This window comes from Patiria miniata, unplaced genomic scaffold (genome assembly GCF_015706575.1).
Source record: "Patiria miniata isolate m_02_andy unplaced genomic scaffold, ASM1570657v1 HiC_scaffold_24, whole genome shotgun sequence".
Classification (NCBI taxonomy): domain Eukaryota; kingdom Metazoa; phylum Echinodermata; class Asteroidea; order Valvatida; family Asterinidae; genus Patiria; species Patiria miniata.
Genome location: NW_024037063.1, coordinates 4730576 through 4750774, shown reverse-complemented (window position 1 = coordinate 4750774; position 20199 = coordinate 4730576). Strand labels below are relative to the sequence as shown.

Genomic DNA, 20199 nt, shown 5'->3' with positions numbered 1-20199 from the left:
TGACATGTCTCTATTCAAATACAAAATAATTAACTTCTTTGTCGTTTATACCAATAATTTGGGGTGCGCAAATGCATCGTTTTCTTTCGTATTTCCCCGTACAGTAAGAAAATGGCGGCCGTATGGTTGATGCAGCTATCGCTTGTGTTGCTCGTGTCCAAGTTTGGTAAGGTTTTGTCATATTATAATCATCCGCCGTAATATACGTGTTACGAATCCTTATCAGATTATTGAAGACTATAGGATAATCTTGTTTTAACAATATAATTTAAGAGTTCCTAAAAGAACTCTTAAATTATAATTTCTGTAAGGAAGTATCTTAATTTCAGGTGCTACATAGGCCTATCTATGATTACGTTTCACAAGTTTCACACGGTTTGACGATTTGTAATTTGTCTGTGGTATTGAACAACAATAAAGCTACCGCGCGTGGACAGAAATACATGACGACCGCAGGACGTTAGAAAAGGCACTTGTCCAAAAGGAGGGGGAGAATTGAAATACCCCCACCCCATATACCTCCCCCTCCCTCCCCCCCCCCCCATGCTATGCCACTGAAATAAATATAGGATAAGTATGAAACTCGCAATGCCTTACTTCTTGTTTTGTAGCCACTGGTACCCCACCTTCTTTTCTGTGTGAGGACGAAAACGCTGATTATGGTAATAATTGCGACATGATCGGCAATTATCATGACATGAACGGTTTTGACATAGCGGAGACGAATGAAGGTGAGTTCCGTGTCAAAACTAATCCATGTTTTGATTAAGTCGGAAACACTGGTTTATAAGGAGAACCGACGATTTTTAAAGGATGGCCTTTTTCTCGACTGATTCGTGATTTTTCTGAATCACAATTAAGGGCAAACGTTGATATGCATCTAACCTCTCTGTTGAGAAAAGCAAAACGGCCAGTAATCGCTACTCACAAACATCCTTGAAACTCGATCGTCCTGTACTAATGGTGTTGGACAATTTGAATTCTGATGAATTGAAACGCAGTGTTTATTTTCCACAGAGCAATTAAACACATTGAAAGTCCAATACTTTACTTATGCATGAATCTGTTGAAGTGAAACATTTACACTTTTGTTTTCAATTTTTTTGTGACCACGCCTGTTTTCATTTGCTGCAGTGAATAAATTACTGTACACCCTCAAAGCCGTTGATCCTGATGACGAAAACAGCCCGGTCACGTTTGAGATTTTACCCTACACTGGAACTTTGCTACCAGATCAAGCGAACGGTTTTGACTATTTGAATGTCGGCTCATCGACAGGAGAAGTGACAACCAAAACTGAACTGGATTATGAGGTGCGGCATTCCAATTGCCATTTAATGAGTGTGCCAAATAGTGCAACATTCAGAAAACAAAAAATGGTTATGAAGGGTTTTTTTCTTCAAGGAGATTAAATATCACGTTACAGCCTGACTACTTCTCCATCCACTTCTTTTTACCCTATCCATTTGGGTCACTAGATCCAGAAAAAAAAATCAATTATTAAAGTGAAAAGGGTGTAAATTTTACTTGGGCCACTCTCACCTGAAGCCAATTTCATGGAGCTGCTAAGCAAAACACTTCCTTAGCACACTTGAAAGTCTGGCTTATAAAAGCAGGTTACCGCAGCTAAAACTCCATGTGATTTTCATGTTAAGCAAACAACAGCTGAATACCAAATCACAAGAAATATACATCACATGGTATGGACATTTGGTTGGTAATCCTGTTGTTTGCCAAGGAAGACTTTTCATGCTAAGCAAATTTTTGTGCTTAGCAGCTCCATGAAATTGACCCCTGAACATGCGGAATCTGGGTTAACTTAGCATTGAATAGGCATTGAATAGGCAGTGAACTTGGTGACATGTAAGAGTGGCCCAAGTAACATTTACACCCTTTCACTTAAAGAATGTATATTTGGATCTAGGGACCCAAATGGAATGGGGTCAAAAGGAATTGATTTAGAAATAGTCAGGCTTTAATGTAATATATAATTTCCAAGAAGAAAAAAACATTGAACAGTGCACAACCCCATAATTGTGTGATACTTTCACTCCCAAAGCATATATTATACTGTTCTGGACCTAAAGAATCGTTTTAAGCAACTTAATTGCGACGATAAAATAATGTTTCTTTTGTTTGATATAATGCCAGGACAGTTTCAGTGAATCGTGCATGAACTGTTTGTTGAGTAATCTAATAAAATGTAATACTAGCTTACACTGTATTTTTGTACGGTTGCACATACATTTCCAACTTTCTATATCGTGCGAAAATGAGAAATTATATAAATAAAACGACCAAAAAATCAATTGAATTCAGTCATTGTGTGTTTGTCTTTCAGACGGTTCATCGTTTATATTTTAAATGGAAGCTGACAGATCAGGACGGTGAAATGGTAAGGAGATGTTCAAACTCCATCGTAATCACTTCAAAAGTCAGTATCACTTAGGCCAAAAAAAAGTCTGGTTTCTGGTATGCGCGCGCGTCGCCGTAGCCATGCGCGTCGGCAAAATGAAAATGTGGGTTTTTTTTCGATGAAAGATGATGTCTCAAAACCGCCAAACTTACTGGTTTGACTGGAATCCTGCTGCTGCACAATTTTAACGTGTTTTTAGATGGGGTTATGACCGAGAATAAGCTTTATGTGGCCTCTCTGGACTCCCATATATTTGCACTAAGTTTAGTCGGGCACCATTTGCAGTCATCAACCGACATTTGAGGCAAAAAAAATCAGGTTAAAAAAAAGAAAAAAAAACGCGTCGCCGCACCAGGACAAGCTCCATACCAGAAACCGGAGACTTTTTTTGGGGGGGGGGGGCCTTAAGTATTCCATCTGTCGACATGATCAGTCATTTTAACCGGTAGGCCTTACTACTGAGTTACCAAATTGACCCCAAAAAATACATTTGTAATTGACTTTTGTTGAAAACTAAATTAGAGATACGAGAAAAGGCCCATTACCAACGTGATAGTTGACAGTACATGAAATGCTCGTAAAATGGACTGCATTCAAAAGCAACGCCATGCATGACATTTATGTTTCATTATATATCCATTTAAATCCTCCTTCACGATCGTCGCTTTAATATTGACGTGATGAACATTTTCAAGACATGTTTAGGCCTTAATACCAGTTTTTTTCCGTTTGCCGTTTCAGTTCACTACAACAGTTTTTACTGTTGGTATCACGGACATCAATGATAATGACCCAGAATTCACATCGAGCTCGTATCGCTTGGAAGCCATTCAAGAGGTGAGTTTCTTATTTCATAACCTTATGTGAAATATTTGGCTTTCTGTCCAAACAAAGTCCAAAGCATCACAGGTAATTTTCATTTGTAGGCCTATTCTTTATGGTTCACCTTCAATTCGCTCGTATCCCCCGCACGCTGGGAACGGCTGATATCTTTGAGCTCTCATTGGATAGATTTTGCGTGACCTGTGACGTTGCATGCAGAACACAAACTTGCTACAGCTGTTTATCATACGCGCGCACTACTTGCGAAGGTCATGCCATAAGTTACCCACAATGCCATCCGTCAGTACTTCCTTCACAAGATTCTGTGAAGACGCATCAGGTTGCAGACCAGTAAATCGGTCCGAAATTGCCTACGCCGGCCAAATCACGATTTGCATGCCCTCAAAATCTTCAGTATTTGAGCATGCTGTGGGCTATGAACTTGAGGGTTTGTAAAAAAATATGAGTGGAAGCCGTGCACAGGACTGTGAGCTTGTAGTTCCGTTCAATTTGGATGAAATTGGGGCCCTTAAAGCGCTCTATTTTGCAATGGAGTGTAGGCATCGTTTTTCAAAATGGCGATGGGCTTCAGGACTATTTTCAGGGGTGATCATCTTCGGATGGAAATTTCTCCTAAAAGTCATAAGTTGACCCCCAACAAATTGAAAAGAAAATGAAAGATGATGAAATAAGCTTTAATTTGATGTGTGTCTCGAACACCTTGGGGAGTTGTGAGTATTTTTCCCGAATTTCTGAAGTGGGAGCATTTACCATTGGGGTCTACGGAAGTTTATTTACTGGTCTGCAACCATCAGCCCAGCGCCCTGTTTGCAGGGCGGGGGTACAAACGAATATTTCTGAGATAACATGGCCGAAATAATATATAGGAAGGCGCTATTGTTGTGTCCATCGTATCTGAAATGGCCAATAAAAGTTATTCTGAGGCAGTGTATCTACGGGTATCATATCCGGCTTAGCCTATATTGAACAGATCGATAGGCGAGTTTACATTTTTCAACACATGTAATGATTACAAAGCAAGAATACTTTGGAGACGAAATTTCATGCTAAAGAATATTTTATTAATTTTTTACTTGAATATTATATTTGTCAAGGGTTCAAAGACGCCAGACGACATCCTCGTTACGGCAAATGCCACGGATAGGGACACTGGTGATGACATCAAGTACGACATTGTGGACGTAAGTTTTGGGGTTATCCTCGATCCTCCTATTTCTGCGCAGATAAGGCTTTGCAACCAAGTAGCTTAAAAATAGCAAAGCAACCACTCTTTTCCTCAACAAAACTTATTATTGTTGGCTTACTAACGATCATCCACCGTACCGATAAACAAAGCAAAATCTCCTTATTTGTGGCAGCAAGTGGGGAATTCCAAAGCGTGCAGTTTTGGCGTTGTAGAACTTTTAATCCTGCCTAATTCTGCGCAGGGGACGCTTCATGAAAAATATGTGCTGTCCGGGCCATGTAACTCGATATAAACATTTTTTTTAATAACTTAGACTTATTGGCTTTAGGAAATTATATTTTCCGAGCTTTTCAAACACATTTTCTTTCTTTTTTCTTTCTTTTTTTCAATGCCAATACACTTTTCGTAATTTCAAGATTATTTTCAATATCCTATTTTCGAAATTTATACAAGGGCTTAAATTTACATATTTATTTAAATACATTTTATACATATTTACCTATTAAATGTAGATCCCAATGATATTGTTATTCTGATCATCCCAATCAACGGAGACAGTTTTTAAGATGTCGGAGTTTTAAAACTTTTGACCAAAAAATTCCCAAAAAATATAAGAATTGTGTCTTTTTAGTTGCACCGTAAGTTTTACATCCTCGTAGAAACTGCACATTTTTATCTATGACATCTTAACTATAATACTGACGCGGATATTGGGAGACCGTCAGAAAGGTCACCTTTCGGTCATATTGTCGACTAGCTGCAAGCACGGAAGCATATCTGCCTGCATTTGTGCTTAGTAATTAGCTGTAAAAAGCCGATGTTTTTCATATTTTGCCTGAATTCCCGGTAAAGCCTTCAATTTCCAATTTTTTTCGGCTGCTGGTTAAAGTTCGTACATCAAAGCATACGATCCCAGTGAAAGTTTGTAATTTTTTAGGATGCACGCGCGCCTTGCATAACTTAAAGGCGAGTGCGCAGAAATAGGAGCGCGTACGTAGCTTTAGGAGGTCTGACGATATAATTATTTTGAGGCGATTAGACTGGCTGACCCCCCCCCCCCCCAACCAAAAAAACAACATGTATAGGAATCATTCAGTTAAATAAAGGGGTAAGCAGCTAGGTCTAAAAAAAATAGCCTAGAAAATGTCCCCTGACCCTGTTGAGGCCGATCGAATGATCAAGTATAATGAATAGCGCCCCCATGTGTCAAATTATACCCCGCACCGAAAAAGTTGAAGTAAACCTGTGGAGGGGACCGTTAACTTCGGATAACTGTGACCTGTAGATCCATAAGAAACGTACAAGGCAACTATTTCAGTTGTCAACGGTTTGTTCTTGTTTGTAAAAAATAATTCATATAAATCAAACGTATGGGCATACCGATAGAGGGCGCTGTTTGCAGACACAAATCTATCTGCAGCCTAGCGCTAGCGCGCGACATTCGTGTTGCTTTCGTCGCTCCTCTCGTGTTTTATAAAAACAAAAATATATAATCTCCCGCTGAGTTCTTGGGACAATATTAACTTTTGCAATGTGCACATTTTTCGGAGGATGTTTGTCACCTAATCTTGGTAAGTAAAATGTGCTGTACGACAACAGTATGAACAGATCGTTATGTTTAGGGCTGAGCGCGGGGCTGCGTACCATTTTCTGTCTAGTGTCTGCCGTGTGTGTGTCCGTACCGTACGTGCGTAGTCATGAATCGACACTACTCGTCGACATCGACATCGCGACACGGCACTCGAATAACCGGCGGTAACCAAATGACTATTATAAGATAACGGTGTTTCAAATTTGTGAAAATAATGCACGCGAATTATTTTTGGACTCGCAAGGCCCTACTTTGTGACTAGGCCATGACGGCTAAGGTCAATCATTGCATTGCAAGTATTTTGTCCGGCCTGGCTTTCTTTTAGTTTTAGTAGTAGGCCTATACGAAGCCGGCATATCGTACAGAGTCAGTGCCCTCTTTGACTTTGACGTGTATCCGAGTAGGCCTACATTAAAATACCTCTATCATTCAACTTCAAGGAGCACATTAGTTATGGCTGAGTGAGTGGATAGCGGCCTGTCTCATAAGAAAGGGAAATAAAGTCCAAAATTGTAATTCATTTGGTCTGATTCCCATCTCGTGAAAGTCACGATGATGTTTGAGTGAAACCATGTGTCAGGGTAAACATTTCTCCAAGTCCCAAAAACTGCGCAAGTTAAGTGCCGTGCCGGCTTAATATCGTTTACAAAAGAAAGGTGGCGCCAGGCAAATATCCACTGCTAAATAAAATAATATACTATCATAACTATAAATATAAAAAAATTGGTGATTGTGTAGTTACGGGCCCTATTCCTATGAAAGGACAAAAGTTAAAAACTAACAGGTTTGTAGATATAGATGGAGGGTTTTGGATTTTTGTGGGAAATTGAGGTAATACAACGATGAGAAGACAAACTATGAAAATAAAGATAGACATGGTATTGGTAAACCGTACTGATTAATATGGCACCAACTGTAAAACACTTTTAAAATTGCATTTACTACCGGAAACAAAATATTCAAAATGACATTTTGTGTCATTTGAATTAAGGGAAGTTTGCTTGTGCATGTTTAGGTTGAAAAGACATTTTGAACTGATATAAAAAACAGCCTTGTCTTTAGTTTGACAAAAACTAGAGGGGCCCGTAACTACATAATTGCCACAATTTTTACAACTCCCCATAGACTTTTGACACACCTGGAATCTCTCCTGTTTTAACATAATTGTTCTACATGTACCTTATTTTATGGATACCGAGACATATATCCCAATTGATAATTTGTTTAAATGTCTGCAGTCGCATCTGGGCTGGCCGTGCAACGGTGACATCTTCAAGATTGATCCAAGCACAGGAGGCATCAGCCTCAAAGCGGGGGAAACCTTGGATTTTGAAACCAGCACACTGTACACAGTCTGCGTCAGAGCAAATGTAAGTATTAGACATGAAACTTTGATTTCTTGATCTTTAATCATCCAAGTGTGCAATTAAAATAATGGAAAAACCCAGAATAATTCTCAGTCAGCTTGGGCATGTTTAGCTTGGGAAACCCCCGCTCTGATGCTCATGACAGAGCTGTGGCTAATCCGCAAAGTCCTTAGATGTTAGTTTAGGCAGGTTTAAACTTTCATGGCCGACATTTTCTATTTTCATCAACACCATTTACTATTGATTCATGAAGCATATCATCCACTTGGAGTAGGGCTGTCCATTTTTCGAATAATTTAGTATTCAATTAATTTAAAATTTGTTTGACCGAATATTCAAAACCTGCCGATCAAGTTTACATGCGTCAGCTCCAAAAGTTGTACACCATTATGTTATGGGCCGTTGTAGTCTTTTGCAGTAGGTAATTCGTTACTGTCAAGAGCTTTAACTTGCAAAAAGGGGGAGAGCAATGAAGCATACAGGCCTGGAAGCATCGTTCGACAAAATTTGTTTTACTGTTGACAAAAGTGACATCTGACAATAAAAGAGCGCAGCAATTTTTACAATTAATATAACATCACAGTCATGTGCTTTATACATGTACGTAGTTTTTTTTTCCCTTTAGAAAATTCAAACAGGTAAAATGCTTTTCAAATATTTTGGAGTTTCCTAAGTTAGGGCAAATTGGGATTTTTAATTTTTGCTGACTTACAACTTCCAAAAGCAAAAGCCTTTGGTAGAAGTTTCTGGTGTTCTTATAACCCACGTAAGTTAATTGTCAGCACGCAGATTGTATTTGACGTTTTTGTCTGGTCCATACATTTACCATCCAGGACTCAGGTGCACCTGTCGGTGAGCCACGTTATGCTTATGCACAGGTCATCATCTCGATTCAAGACGTACAGGACGAGCCACCGTACTTCACCAAAACCAACTACGACCAGGAAATTCCTGAAGACACGCCAGAGGTTAGTGCACATGTTTTTAGCAGGGAAAAAAAAAAATTAAGAAAGAAAAGGTTCAAAAGTGGGTACATTAACGGTTGTGTTTTCCTATATACATTACAGATTTCAACAAGTGCTCAATTCAAAAAGATTCTACATACATTGTAATTCAAATAAACCCTTGAGATTAGGGTTAAAAAAGAGTTTGCTTCAAAAGATAATGAAGAAGTTCGTAAGAATATTCTCATTCATTGATTGGTATGAATGTAAAATGGAAAACAAAACATGTACTTAATATGTGATTTAGTCAAATAAGATATCTGATGATGCAATTGACATAACTTATTTATTCATGAGCACTTTCTTGAAAACTGCTGCTAGACCACCTTTCTAGTTCTTTCCTAGAAAGTGATAGAACGGCACTTAAATCACTTAAACTCTGCTGTCTAGCCCCCGGAACCTGAAATAGTTCAAGATATTTTGAAGGGTCATCCCCATTTTTTTTTCATTTGCAGGGTTCTGATGTTCTGGAAGTACTTGCAAGAGAAGGTGACAGGGGCGTCCTTGTACCCAATCTGATTCTCTACAGCTTGACTGGCGGTGAGTAGTCTGAGCAGCAGTCTGTACCCTGTGTAAGAGGTTGTAGTTTATCGCTCTGGCGTAATTGCGACCTTATCCAAATGTGTTGGTGATTGCTGTGATCTTTAACCCTTACCCTACTTGACCCTCCAATGCATGCCAATATGTGCCTCAAGAAAATCTCCTATGTTTTTTGCATGGCCCTCCAATATCTGCCATGTCATTTCAAGGGTAACTGGACAGGCATTCCAATACATGCCACAGAGAACAATGAGAGTCCTCTGATAACAAAGTGAGTGCCCCCAGCTGGTCAGTATCAGGCACCCTCCAGGGCCTCCAACTCCTGCCAATTGGAGCCTTCACTGCTACATAGAAGTATCCTCCAATAAACTGCAGCTGGAGGGCATTGGCATAACCAACTGACATGCAGTAAACTACCCTCAGAGAGTAAGGGTTAATCAAATAACATACGACCAAAATAAAATGGTTTTCCTTGCAGGAGATGGCAAGTTTGAAATTGGCAACTCTACTGGTCAGATAACCATAAAAGAACTGCTGGATCGAGAAACTAAGACTTCGTACATCGTCACTGTGGTGGTGAGAAAAACTCAATCTTCTGGTCAAAAAATTGAGTCAGAAGCTACATATAACATGAAGTTTTGGCTGGTTACCTGATGGTTCTGAGCATTTTGTTGTCTTTGTCAAGCATATTTGTAGTTTTGCACCAAATTGGATTTGAGAATTTGTCTCTTTTTGGCAGGAAAACAAATTTAACTTGTTCCAGTACTAAAATTCAAACCCTTACACTTGCTTGCCTTATGTGTAAAAGATATTTATCTTGCATAAATTAGTGTTGGGGGTGTCTGTTTGTTTACTTGCTGTTTGTTTGATTTTTTTTCTCATACAAGCACAATGTTATTGGAATTTATCTGGGTTTTTTTTATCGATTCCTTTCCCCAGCAAATAAAATCAGTGTAACCCATTTTAAAAATCACTATCAGCAGGTGTATTTACTCTCTTACACCTGATTATTCACCTCCTAAATTCAAATGATTTATGATTTCAGGCTCAAGAAATCCATGCAGACGGCACACTGCAGGCTCCTCCGAGCTCTGCCGAAGTCAATATAACCATCCAAGTGGGTGATGTGGACGATAAGAACGCCACGTTCACTGCCAACGTGGTCGATATCTCACTCTCCGAGAACACGCTGGAAGGAAGCTTCGTTTCTCTAGATGGATTGGCGGTTCAGGACGTCGACCAGGTTTAGTTCTAAATCGTGGTTATATTCTCTCATGGAACACTCAACAAGATAATTACTAAAGTAGTGTCCATAGTATAGAATGTCTAACAATAAGAAGTTTAAACTCATTTGCACCAGCATTTTCGCAGGGACGATTCTGAAATCCACCACTGTTTACGCAATCCTTGAAAATGCACCTTTGTATCCCATGTAACCTTTTTGTTTTCAATTTTGCCATTTTTTTGGCTATTTTCTAGGATATTTTGGTGCCTTTGTGGTTTTATGCAAATTACCATATTCTTGAGCAAAACTGTGATGTCATTTGGGGCTGAAACCTCAATGTTACAGCTATTTCAGCACAAAAAGTTGGTATGCCGTCGTAAATTTCCTTTTCTTAGGTGATTCGTTATGATGTCAGTACATGGCAGTAAGCCAATGAGCAAGCTTTTCACACAGATGTTTTCAATGAACATATTTTTTGGGTTCGCAATTGGAACAGAAACCCCCTAAACTGAACAGTGTCTTCCTGAAATGACACCACAGCAACAGCGCCCTCAGCTGTCTGGAAAAGCACGGACAATTTTTAAATGTTTAAAAAAGAGCGCTTTTCAATAAATTTAACCAAAGAGGAATATGAAATAGTTTTCATACATTTAAGAGGACTAGAAAGTTGCACAAAAACATTGCAAACCCTTTTAATTTGTAGTGGCCATCAAGCTTAATGTGAAGGAATAGTGGCTGGGCTCGATATTTCCTCTATCCTACAAAATCCTCAACAATATTTCAGGTGGATTTTGGAAGATCTGAGGGGAAAATTAGGAAAGATGATAAGACCCAAATAATTTTTTAAAAAATGGAATAATTCACAAGTAAAGTTCAAGGAATTTTCAAGAAATCCTGTCTTCATTTCCCATTGCAGGCACCCAATAATCTCTTTTATTTACATCTGGGCGGACCGGATGCTGACGCCTTTGTGATTCCAAACGAAGACGAGGCGATAAGAGGTGATGCCACTGTCGACGTGAGAGTCAGCAATGAAAAGAAACTGGACTTTGAAGCAAATAAATTCCTTGAGTTTGAGGTAAGCCTCATCCTGATTGGTATCAGGGATGCAGTTATGTTTGGTTTTCAGAAAACAGACCGAATTCCGATTTCACGAAGCGCTGCGACACGTCGCAACTCGAGTTGCAACATGTAACACGTCGCAACTTGCAATGTGTCATATGATCCATTTCACAAAACTTACAATGTATTGAACATGTCGTTAGTTCCATCGTAAGTTACGATACGTTTAGTGGTCATCGATTAATACAAAGTGTCCTTTTCTTGGCCAGTTTTATGCCATAAAAAATACATAATTTGGACTATAATACCAATACAATGTGTGTGAAGTTGTAAATAGGACATGCATTGAAGTAAATACGATTTAGCCTGGAGTATTTCAGGTGAAATTTCAAAGTAGCTAACAGTGCACCACGAACTTGTTTTCCATTCAAACTGCTTCATTTGTCTGCCATTTTGTTTACGTTTTGAAAGTTTTGAGAAGAGATCCAACAACTCTTCCACTATTCAGTGTGCGTTGGATAAATACATATTACAGTCACATGTTGTGCTATAAATACACGTACGACTGGTCACACAAGCGGCATGTCTTGTGACATGAATCACAGGACGTGTCGCAACTGCAATGCATCGTAGAGATACAACGCGTCACAGTGCTACGATGCATCGTTAATTTCATGAAATTGGGCGCTGGGCACAAATCTGCTAGCTATGAAACTTTGCAAACTCTTGACAGAAAATGACTCACGGGTAAGTGCTCTGCCCAAAACTGTCATGCCTGTTACTTCTCGTACTGCCCAAAACTGCCCCAGTCACTGTTATGGTTTTATCAATTCATCATGGAATTCATACAATGTTGAACAGGTGTTACTGTGTTAAAACTCTTTTTTCTTCTCCCCATGAAGATAATCTTAACATAATGAACCTACTTTAATTCTGCAGATTTATGCCACCGATGCTCTTGGTAATCAGTACGATGTTGCCTATGTCCATGTAAACATCACGGATCAAAACGACGAAACCCCAACCTTCGATCGAAGCGAGTACAGTTTTACAGTTGAGGAGAACTCTCGAGGAACAGTGGTTGGCTTTGTCAATGTAAGTACTGCTCTATGTCAAGAACACAAAAAAGTCATTGTCGTCATGTCACAACGACTTTGTCTTAGCTGTTACATAAAATTGAGCGACAGCGTAGAACGTGAAAAGTAAATTCGTAATTGTGGTTTGCCCATCACCGATATATTTATGATAAAGTGTTGTCCCGAGTGATTGTGAGAATAAAATCCACAAACTACTCGGGTGGGACTCGAACCCATGACCTCCTGCTTACTAGTGCAGACGTCTTACCGCTCGACCAACGAGCTTACAGAGGTTGGCTGGCTGGTTTGAATGTAATGTTACAGTGGGTAGATTGCATTCCGAGCTTACTTTTTGTCCCCAATTTGTGAATGCATTTTGTTTGCAGGCAACTGATCGAGACTCAGAAGCCTACAGTCAAGTGACCTATCAACTCTTTGGACAAGGAGACAATCCTCAGTAAGCTTGAGTTTATTGATCCAGTGCACATCTAAAGCACATCTGTCAGCATTTTTTAATCAAGACAGTAGTGGATCCAGGATTTTCCGAAGGAAGGCGGCGGAAGTCCAAGATTTTTCAAGGAAAGGGGGAGGGCGGGATTGGGTGAGGGGTGTCAATGGACCGAAGTCCTGAAGCAGTGAATCCAGATTAGTAAAAAGAGTGTTGACTTTATTCAGAAAACTTAAAGGAAATTCAGGATTTTTAATTATAATAATGTAAACAAATAATATTTGTCATTCGAAGAGGTGTTGTTAGTCATCCCAACTGCCCCCCCCCCCCCCTTAGATTCACACTTTCGAGATCCACTGGTTACCAAGTGATCTATTTTGTACGGGGCTTTTTTGCAGCTTTGTATCTTATGTTATTAAATTGAACTCTTTCTGGTATTGAAATCAGGTGTAACTCCATGTATGCTTCTCATCCACCTGATGTGTCTCTTTTTTCATTATCACAGATTTGAGATGAACAGCACTACGGGCGAGATCAGGACCCGTAACGATTCCAACTTGAATTACGAGCGTCAAAGCGTGTATTTTTTCACCTGTGTCGCCACGGATGGTCAACGCAGCGGGACGGCAATCGTGCAGATTGAACTGCTAGACCAGAACGACAATGCGCCACAATTCAGCGCTACCTCCTACACCACACAAGTTGATGAAAACACAATTCCAAGTGGCCCTCTACTGACAGTTTCGGTAATGCTGTTGTCAAAAAGCAAAAGCCGTAAAACATGACACAATCAAAAATGTCTCGTGTAATTCATCACCTGCTATGGTGAATTTTGTCCCAGATGTAAAATTTTTAAAACGAATTTGACATGCGTTGTGCGAATCAACAAATATTAAAGTGACCTTTTTTCGCCAAATACGTATCATGCACATGTTGTCTTTATACTCCGCAGGCAAGTGATGCAGATCCGAGCACAGATAACAACGAGATTACCTACACGTTGTGGAACGACACTTACTCTGATAGGTTCACTATTAAGACAACTGATGCAGGAGGAGTTATCAGACTCCAACAAACGCTAGACTTTGAGGAAGACGGTTCAGAGATTGAGATCATCGTCATTGCCACGGATACCGGGGAGCCTCAACTGTCCGCTAATGCCACCGTCAAAGTTAGAATTCAGGTATTGGGTCTGCCCGTTATGCTTTCTAGTTGGGCAAAAGATTCAGGGGTGAACCTGGACAAAGGAATATGTTTGTTACAAATGATTGATTTGTGATTGACTTGTGGTGACTTGTGGTGACTTGTGATTGACTTGTGATGGCTTGTGATTGACTTGTGATGACTTATGATTGATTTGTGATCGCCTTGTGATTGTTTAATGATCAACTTGTTATTGACTTGTGATGACTTGTGATTGACTTGTGATGGCTTGTGATGACTTATGATTGATTTGTGATCGACTTGTGATTGTTTTACGATCGACTTGTGATTGACTTGTGATGGCTTGTGATTGACTTGTGATGGCTTGTGATTGACTTGTGATGACTTGTGATTGACTTGTGATGAACTTGTGATGACTTGTGATTGACTTGTGATGACTTGTGATTGACTTGTGATGACTTGTGATTGACTTGTGATGACTTATGATTGATTTGTGATCGACTTGTGATTGTTTTATGATCGACTTGTGATTGACTTGTGATTTACTTGCGATTGACTTATGATGAACATGTGCGTAACTTGTAATAACTTGTTGTGATGACTTGTGATTGACTTGTGATGAACTTGTGATGAACTTGTGAGGATTTGTGATTGAAAACGATGTACGTATAGAGTAAATATTTATGAAAACCTAATTTTCTCAATGCTTATTGTTCTAAGAATTTTAGTAAAAATAATTGAATCACGGTTTGTCACTCATGTATTTTTTTATAAATCCTTGTGTGTTCATCCCACAGGACATGAATGACCAATCGCCGATCTTCACAGAGGAAGTATACTATGGAGAAGTGTCTGAAGGGGCACCGAGAGGTGGTACGTATTGCATCTATGCATGAGCCATAGAGGGCGGTGTCATGGTTTAGGCCTAGCCCCTCTTAAAGCTATAGTCCATCATTTGCAGCCATCCGAAAAGTAACTGGCGTAATTATTGTTGAAAAACGTACTTGGTTGAAAGATAGTATGGGGACTAAACTCCCTGTGAAATTATTCTTTCTGGCAAGCTGTCATTTTGAAGTAATCAACGAAAGAAGGCCTTTCCAACGGTGTGTCTTAAGACGCACCGTAGGAAAATTTAAACTAGTTGTACAAGCATTGGCACGACGCACACGCGCGCGCGGTTGCTATAATTTGTTGGATCAGTGCGCGACATCGCGTAGCTGCGATGGGCTCAGTGAGAACGCGTCTCGGACGCTGAATTCAGGCCCAATTCAAAACATGATTCAGCCTTTTGATTTGAAATTGAGATCCTAGAATGCTGTTTTTCTCGGAATATACAGCTGAAGCTGAGCTGAAACTTCATCATGTTAGTTGTTCAGTATCCTTCATTAGATTTTGAACACTTTTGTTGCTTTAAACAAACAAAATGCACAAATTACAAATGATGGACTATATCTTTATTAAAGATAAAAAAGGTTTCAATCTACCCAGCTGAACTGAAGTCACATTTTTGGAACAAAGTAATGGATGGCTTCACTCATCTTGACTGCACTCAGTTGTGGATGAAAAGAACAAATTGACATTACATAACACAGTGCTCGAATCGGGTTACACTGAAGTAAAACAACAATGGTAGCATCCACTTGTTATCATATTTGTACAAAATTTGGAAAATCTGTTGTATTTTTATGTGGACATACTGCATTACCACAACTCGGATTGTCCACTTACTTTGGGGAATTTGAAAGATTTCGAAAGTGTTATAAGACGAAGCCTGTTAGCGGAAAATCCAAGACTCGGGACAGAGGTAACATGTTGTTTTTTCTTCCATCATGCACTCCAGAGCTCGTCTTGAGAGTGAACGCCACCGACGCGGATCAGGAAAACAATGTCAACTCTCGCATCGACTACTTCTTCTCGGACCAAACCGTTTCCGATTTCCGCATTGTGATTGGGACCGGGGAGGTGAGAGTCAACTCGGGCAACTTGGACCGGGACGAGAAGGGCAGTTACTATATGGAAGTGATTGCGATTGACCGCGGCGAACCTACTAATAGCGGCACTTGTTATGTGAACATCACTGTACTGGACATCAACAACAAGGCTCCATATTTCCCTGAAGAAGACCCAACCGTTGGGATATATGAAAGTATGTAGCAGATGTAACTATAAGCAGTTTACTTCATTTGCAAGAACTTTGACGTCAAATTGACATCAAAATGTCACTGTACATCAATCTTGCAAATTTACAGCTTGAATACTTGGGATGTCAGAGATTGTGAGTTCCTGCTTGCTTTAGCTCTAAATAGGAACTGGCCCTTTAACAGAATCGCCATTCAGGGATTTTACAGAATTTTGTGATGTTTTCTTTTTGGATATTCAAGATAAATTTATCTATTCAAGATAAATTTATAGCTCAGGCAGGGTTAACTTGTGAGAAAAAAGTGTGAAAAATTTCCAACTTTGTGATAAATTTACTCTCTGAACTTTGAGCAAGCTTTGGAAAAGTTTTTATAATTGGACACTTTTGGGTAATGGCCAATAATGTGTTGACCTTAAAAGCTAAAAAACGTTGTTCATAAAAAAAAATAGAAGAATGTGTATCTGATAAGTGTGATAATAAAAATGTATAAATCGCTTTCAACTTTTTTTCATGGGAGAAATATTACATGTAGATTTATAATTTTCAGATGCCACCAGTGGTTCTTTGGTTGCTATGGTGACAGCAACTGACTTGGATGAAACGGCTCTTTTGTCCTACGGCGTGGATTTGGATAACAGTGCAGTTTACGATGAGGATGGGGAAGAGGTCCCTACAACTGTTGACCAGTTCTTCTGGGTCGAAAATACCACAGGGGATGTGTACACAACGGACACACCGCTAGACCGAGAAACGACGGCCAGATTTGAAATTACTATAACCGTGGAGGATTTGGCAGCATTTGGGAGCACTCCTCAGACAGCTGAAGGTCAGTACTCCTAACCTCCCATTCCTCTAAGATCCTCAGTTTGTAGGATTGAGGACGGTAGATCCAAGCTTCTTTACGTGGTCATTGATGCATGTTGAAAGGCTTAAAGGTAGAGCAAATCATTTGCAAAAATCCAAAAAGAAGCTGACCAAATTACTGGGGAAAAAACATACTTGGTTTTTTAAGATAGTAATGGTACTAAACTCCCTGTGAAATTATTCCTTCTGGCATGCTGTCGTTTTAAGAAAACAATAAAAGAAGGCCACTTCCAAAGATGCGTCAAGTGACACATTTTTGGAAATTTTGGTAAGTAGTTGTTTGTAATCAGGCGAATCCCTGAATGGGTGCGCGCAAGCGTTGACACGACTTACAAGCGTGCGCAGTTGCTATTATTTGTCGGTTCAGTGTGTGACATCGCGTAGCTGCAATCGTCTGAAGGAGAACATGTCCCAGACGCTAATTTCGGGCACAATTCAAAATATGACTCGGCAACTTTTGAATTGGAATCGAGATTCTAGAATATTGTTTTCTCAGAATAAACAGCATTCACTGAGCTTAAACTCTGTCAGGTTATTTTTTACGCACCCATCTTCAAATGTTGAGCACTTTTGATGCTTCAAACCAACAAAATGCACAAATTACAAATGGTATACACTACCTTGAAGAGCAAGAATGTGTTGGTGGTTTCTGCACAATGGAGGATTTTAAAACATTCAGGAAAATAAAAGTTTCCAGGAAATTGGTGGGATTAAGCAGATAAACAAGTCAGCGAGCTAGATATTATTCAGATTTGTTTGCCAAAGATCTCCGTAATTTGACTTCATGGATATCACAGACTTGATGCCAGTCACTTGCTCTTTTCAGAGCGTTGCTCTGTAAGTTACATTCACTTCACGTGGTGTATTTTCAAAATTTCCCCAAGTTGCACTATCCAAAACTTTGAATCACATTTATTGAGCCTGTCGCATTTAGCCTATTGCATTCTAAACACATAATAAATTAGAACATTTTTTAGCTTTTGAGGTGCTGTAATTCCTTTTTTCCCCCTCAGTTTTACTGACTATCAATGTTCAGGATATCAACGACAATGCTCCGGTATTCAGTGAGAGTGGTTACGAATTCAATGTGGACGAAAATACTGATGTGGGTTCCATCATATCAAATGTCATCAGTGCTACGGACAAGGACCAGGGCAAGAATGGAGAAATCAGATATGAGCTTGCAGATAACGTCGACTCGTTACTGAGAATCGATCCAGATACAGGTACATGCTGGCACCCCCAAAGTGGCAGGGGTAGTCCCCACCCCAAAAATGAGTAACTGTTTTATTGTTAATATTAAAAGGAAGTAACAAAATAGATTGGAGCAGGAGTTGAACCTGTGAACCCTGGGATGTCGGACGGGAGATCCACCCACTCAAATTACCAGCCTCATTTAATTGCAGTCTCTCAGTTTGTCCATCTGTCTGTCGATTCCCAGACAGAATTTTGCTGATCCTGTTTTTTTTTTGTCCTAATGAAAATGCAGACTTGTTCTTTTGTTGGAACCTCTCAGATTATTATTATTATTTTTTTTTTTTTAACTCTGAAAGGTATCCTGTTCGTCAATGGAACATTTGACCGGGAAAAGTATCCCAATTACACGGCCATAGTTGTGGCATTTGACAAAGGCTCTCCGGAACTGTCGAGCAACGAGACGATTGTGATTACCATCACCGACGTGAACGACAACGGGCCCAAGTTTGAAAGTCAGGACTACACAGCCGAAATTTCAGAGGATTTTCCCAATGGAACAACCATTCTTCAGGTGGTTGCTAATGACAAGGACGAAAGCATGCAATTCGGCACGGTGGAGTACCAGATCGCCGCTGGCAACCCAGACGGAATATTCACCATCGGTGAAACAGATGTAAGGACCGAGTTGTAACAAAGTTGTTACAAGTCAATCACACGTCAGCCACTCTCAAAATTTGTTGTAAGCTATTAATGTGAAATGTTGCAAAGGCATTCCATTGTCATTGTTCATACGCTGGTACTTCAGACTGACTTGTGATTTGCTTGTGATTGACTTGTGATTGGCTTGTGATTGGCTTGTGATTGACATGTGATATGGCTTGTTATTTGACTTGTGATTGACTTGTTATTGATTTGCGATTGACTTGCAAATGACTTGTGATTGCTTATGATTGGCTTGTGATTGGCTTGTCATTGGCTTGTCATTGGCTTGTGGATTGGCTCATGATTGACTTGGAATTGGCTTGTGAGTTTACATGTTATTGACCTGTGAATTGACTTGTAATTGACTTGCGATTGACTTGTGATTGGCTCATGATTGCTTATGATTGATTGGTGGTTTGCTTGTGGATTGGCTCAAGATTGACTTGGAACTGGCTGGTGAGTTAACTTGTTATTGTTTTGTGATTGATTTCAATTGGCTTTTGAGATGACTTGTGATTGATTTGTTTTTAATTGTAATTGAATTGTGATTGGAGGTGGTGACGCCCATGGATACTGGTTCTCCTTATATGCCACGATCTGCCACCGCAACTCGCTCACTGTTGAGTAAACAGGGTGACTTATTTGCTATCGTTGCAGGGTATTATTATGATTGAAGATGGCGAGAAACTGGACAGAGAAACTGAAGACACACACATACTTACCATTACTGCTAGTGATGGAGAAAAACAAGACAGTGTAGAGGTGAGTTGGTCATGACATCCAAATAGGGCATGGCTGTGACTATGGCTTCAGTTTAGCTATTGGTGCACTGTAGTCAATAGCCGTAGCCTGTTTCAAACACGCCTTTTAAGCCTCTCCTTTAACCTTTCAACCCTGACCTTTCTGCCCAGGTAACAATCACGGTCTTGGACGTCAACGACGAAGTACCAAAGTTCGCTACGCATTCCGATACCATCAATCTACAGGAGAGCGTGGAGCCTGGTAATCTGGTAATCGCCCTGTCGGCTGTGGACAAAGACCAACTAGACACCAACAACAGCAGAGTGCAATACTTCATTGATGGTGGAAACGAAGAAGGTGCCATATTGCTGTTCCAATAATATTGTTTCCATTTCTTGAGAAACTTGTCACTCATTTCTGTCGTCAGATGAAGCTAAATATGCACTCCCAATAGTACATTTTTCAACTGTAGTGAATGGGCTCTGTGTAAAAGTACCCCCTCAACGGTAAGAAAGAGAGAGTTGGGGAGACCACTGGGGAGACATTCAAAGGCATTGCTGATGATGCCTGATGCTGTGGCTTATGCACATTCAGAAAAGAATCAGTAATGCGCAGTTCGTGCCAGAGAGCGCA

At 39.9% G+C, this 20199-nt stretch overlaps 1 protein-coding gene across 1 annotated transcript in view; it reads left to right on the top strand.

The window, feature by feature from the left end:
* LOC119732089 (cadherin-23-like) overlaps nucleotides 1-20199 on the top strand; it is a 34474-nt gene that overhangs the window by 755 nt on the left and 13520 nt on the right. Inside the window, exons 2-24 of the mRNA XM_038205477.1 lie at nucleotides 105-166; nucleotides 612-731; nucleotides 1135-1313; nucleotides 2342-2395; nucleotides 3158-3253; nucleotides 4354-4440; nucleotides 7275-7406; nucleotides 8237-8371; nucleotides 8863-8947; nucleotides 9426-9523; nucleotides 9993-10190; nucleotides 11089-11250; nucleotides 12174-12329; nucleotides 12697-12767; nucleotides 13264-13504; nucleotides 13711-13941; nucleotides 14720-14795; nucleotides 15763-16068; nucleotides 16610-16888; nucleotides 17940-18152; nucleotides 18480-18796; nucleotides 19483-19587; nucleotides 19737-19923. Coding sequence (XP_038061405.1) covers nucleotides 112-166; nucleotides 612-731; nucleotides 1135-1313; nucleotides 2342-2395; nucleotides 3158-3253; nucleotides 4354-4440; nucleotides 7275-7406; nucleotides 8237-8371; nucleotides 8863-8947; nucleotides 9426-9523; nucleotides 9993-10190; nucleotides 11089-11250; nucleotides 12174-12329; nucleotides 12697-12767; nucleotides 13264-13504; nucleotides 13711-13941; nucleotides 14720-14795; nucleotides 15763-16068; nucleotides 16610-16888; nucleotides 17940-18152; nucleotides 18480-18796; nucleotides 19483-19587; nucleotides 19737-19923 — 3583 coding nt within the window. The 5' untranslated portion in view covers nucleotides 105-111. The remainder of the gene's footprint in view (nucleotides 1-104; nucleotides 167-611; nucleotides 732-1134; nucleotides 1314-2341; nucleotides 2396-3157; nucleotides 3254-4353; nucleotides 4441-7274; nucleotides 7407-8236; nucleotides 8372-8862; nucleotides 8948-9425; nucleotides 9524-9992; nucleotides 10191-11088; nucleotides 11251-12173; nucleotides 12330-12696; nucleotides 12768-13263; nucleotides 13505-13710; nucleotides 13942-14719; nucleotides 14796-15762; nucleotides 16069-16609; nucleotides 16889-17939; nucleotides 18153-18479; nucleotides 18797-19482; nucleotides 19588-19736; nucleotides 19924-20199) is intronic.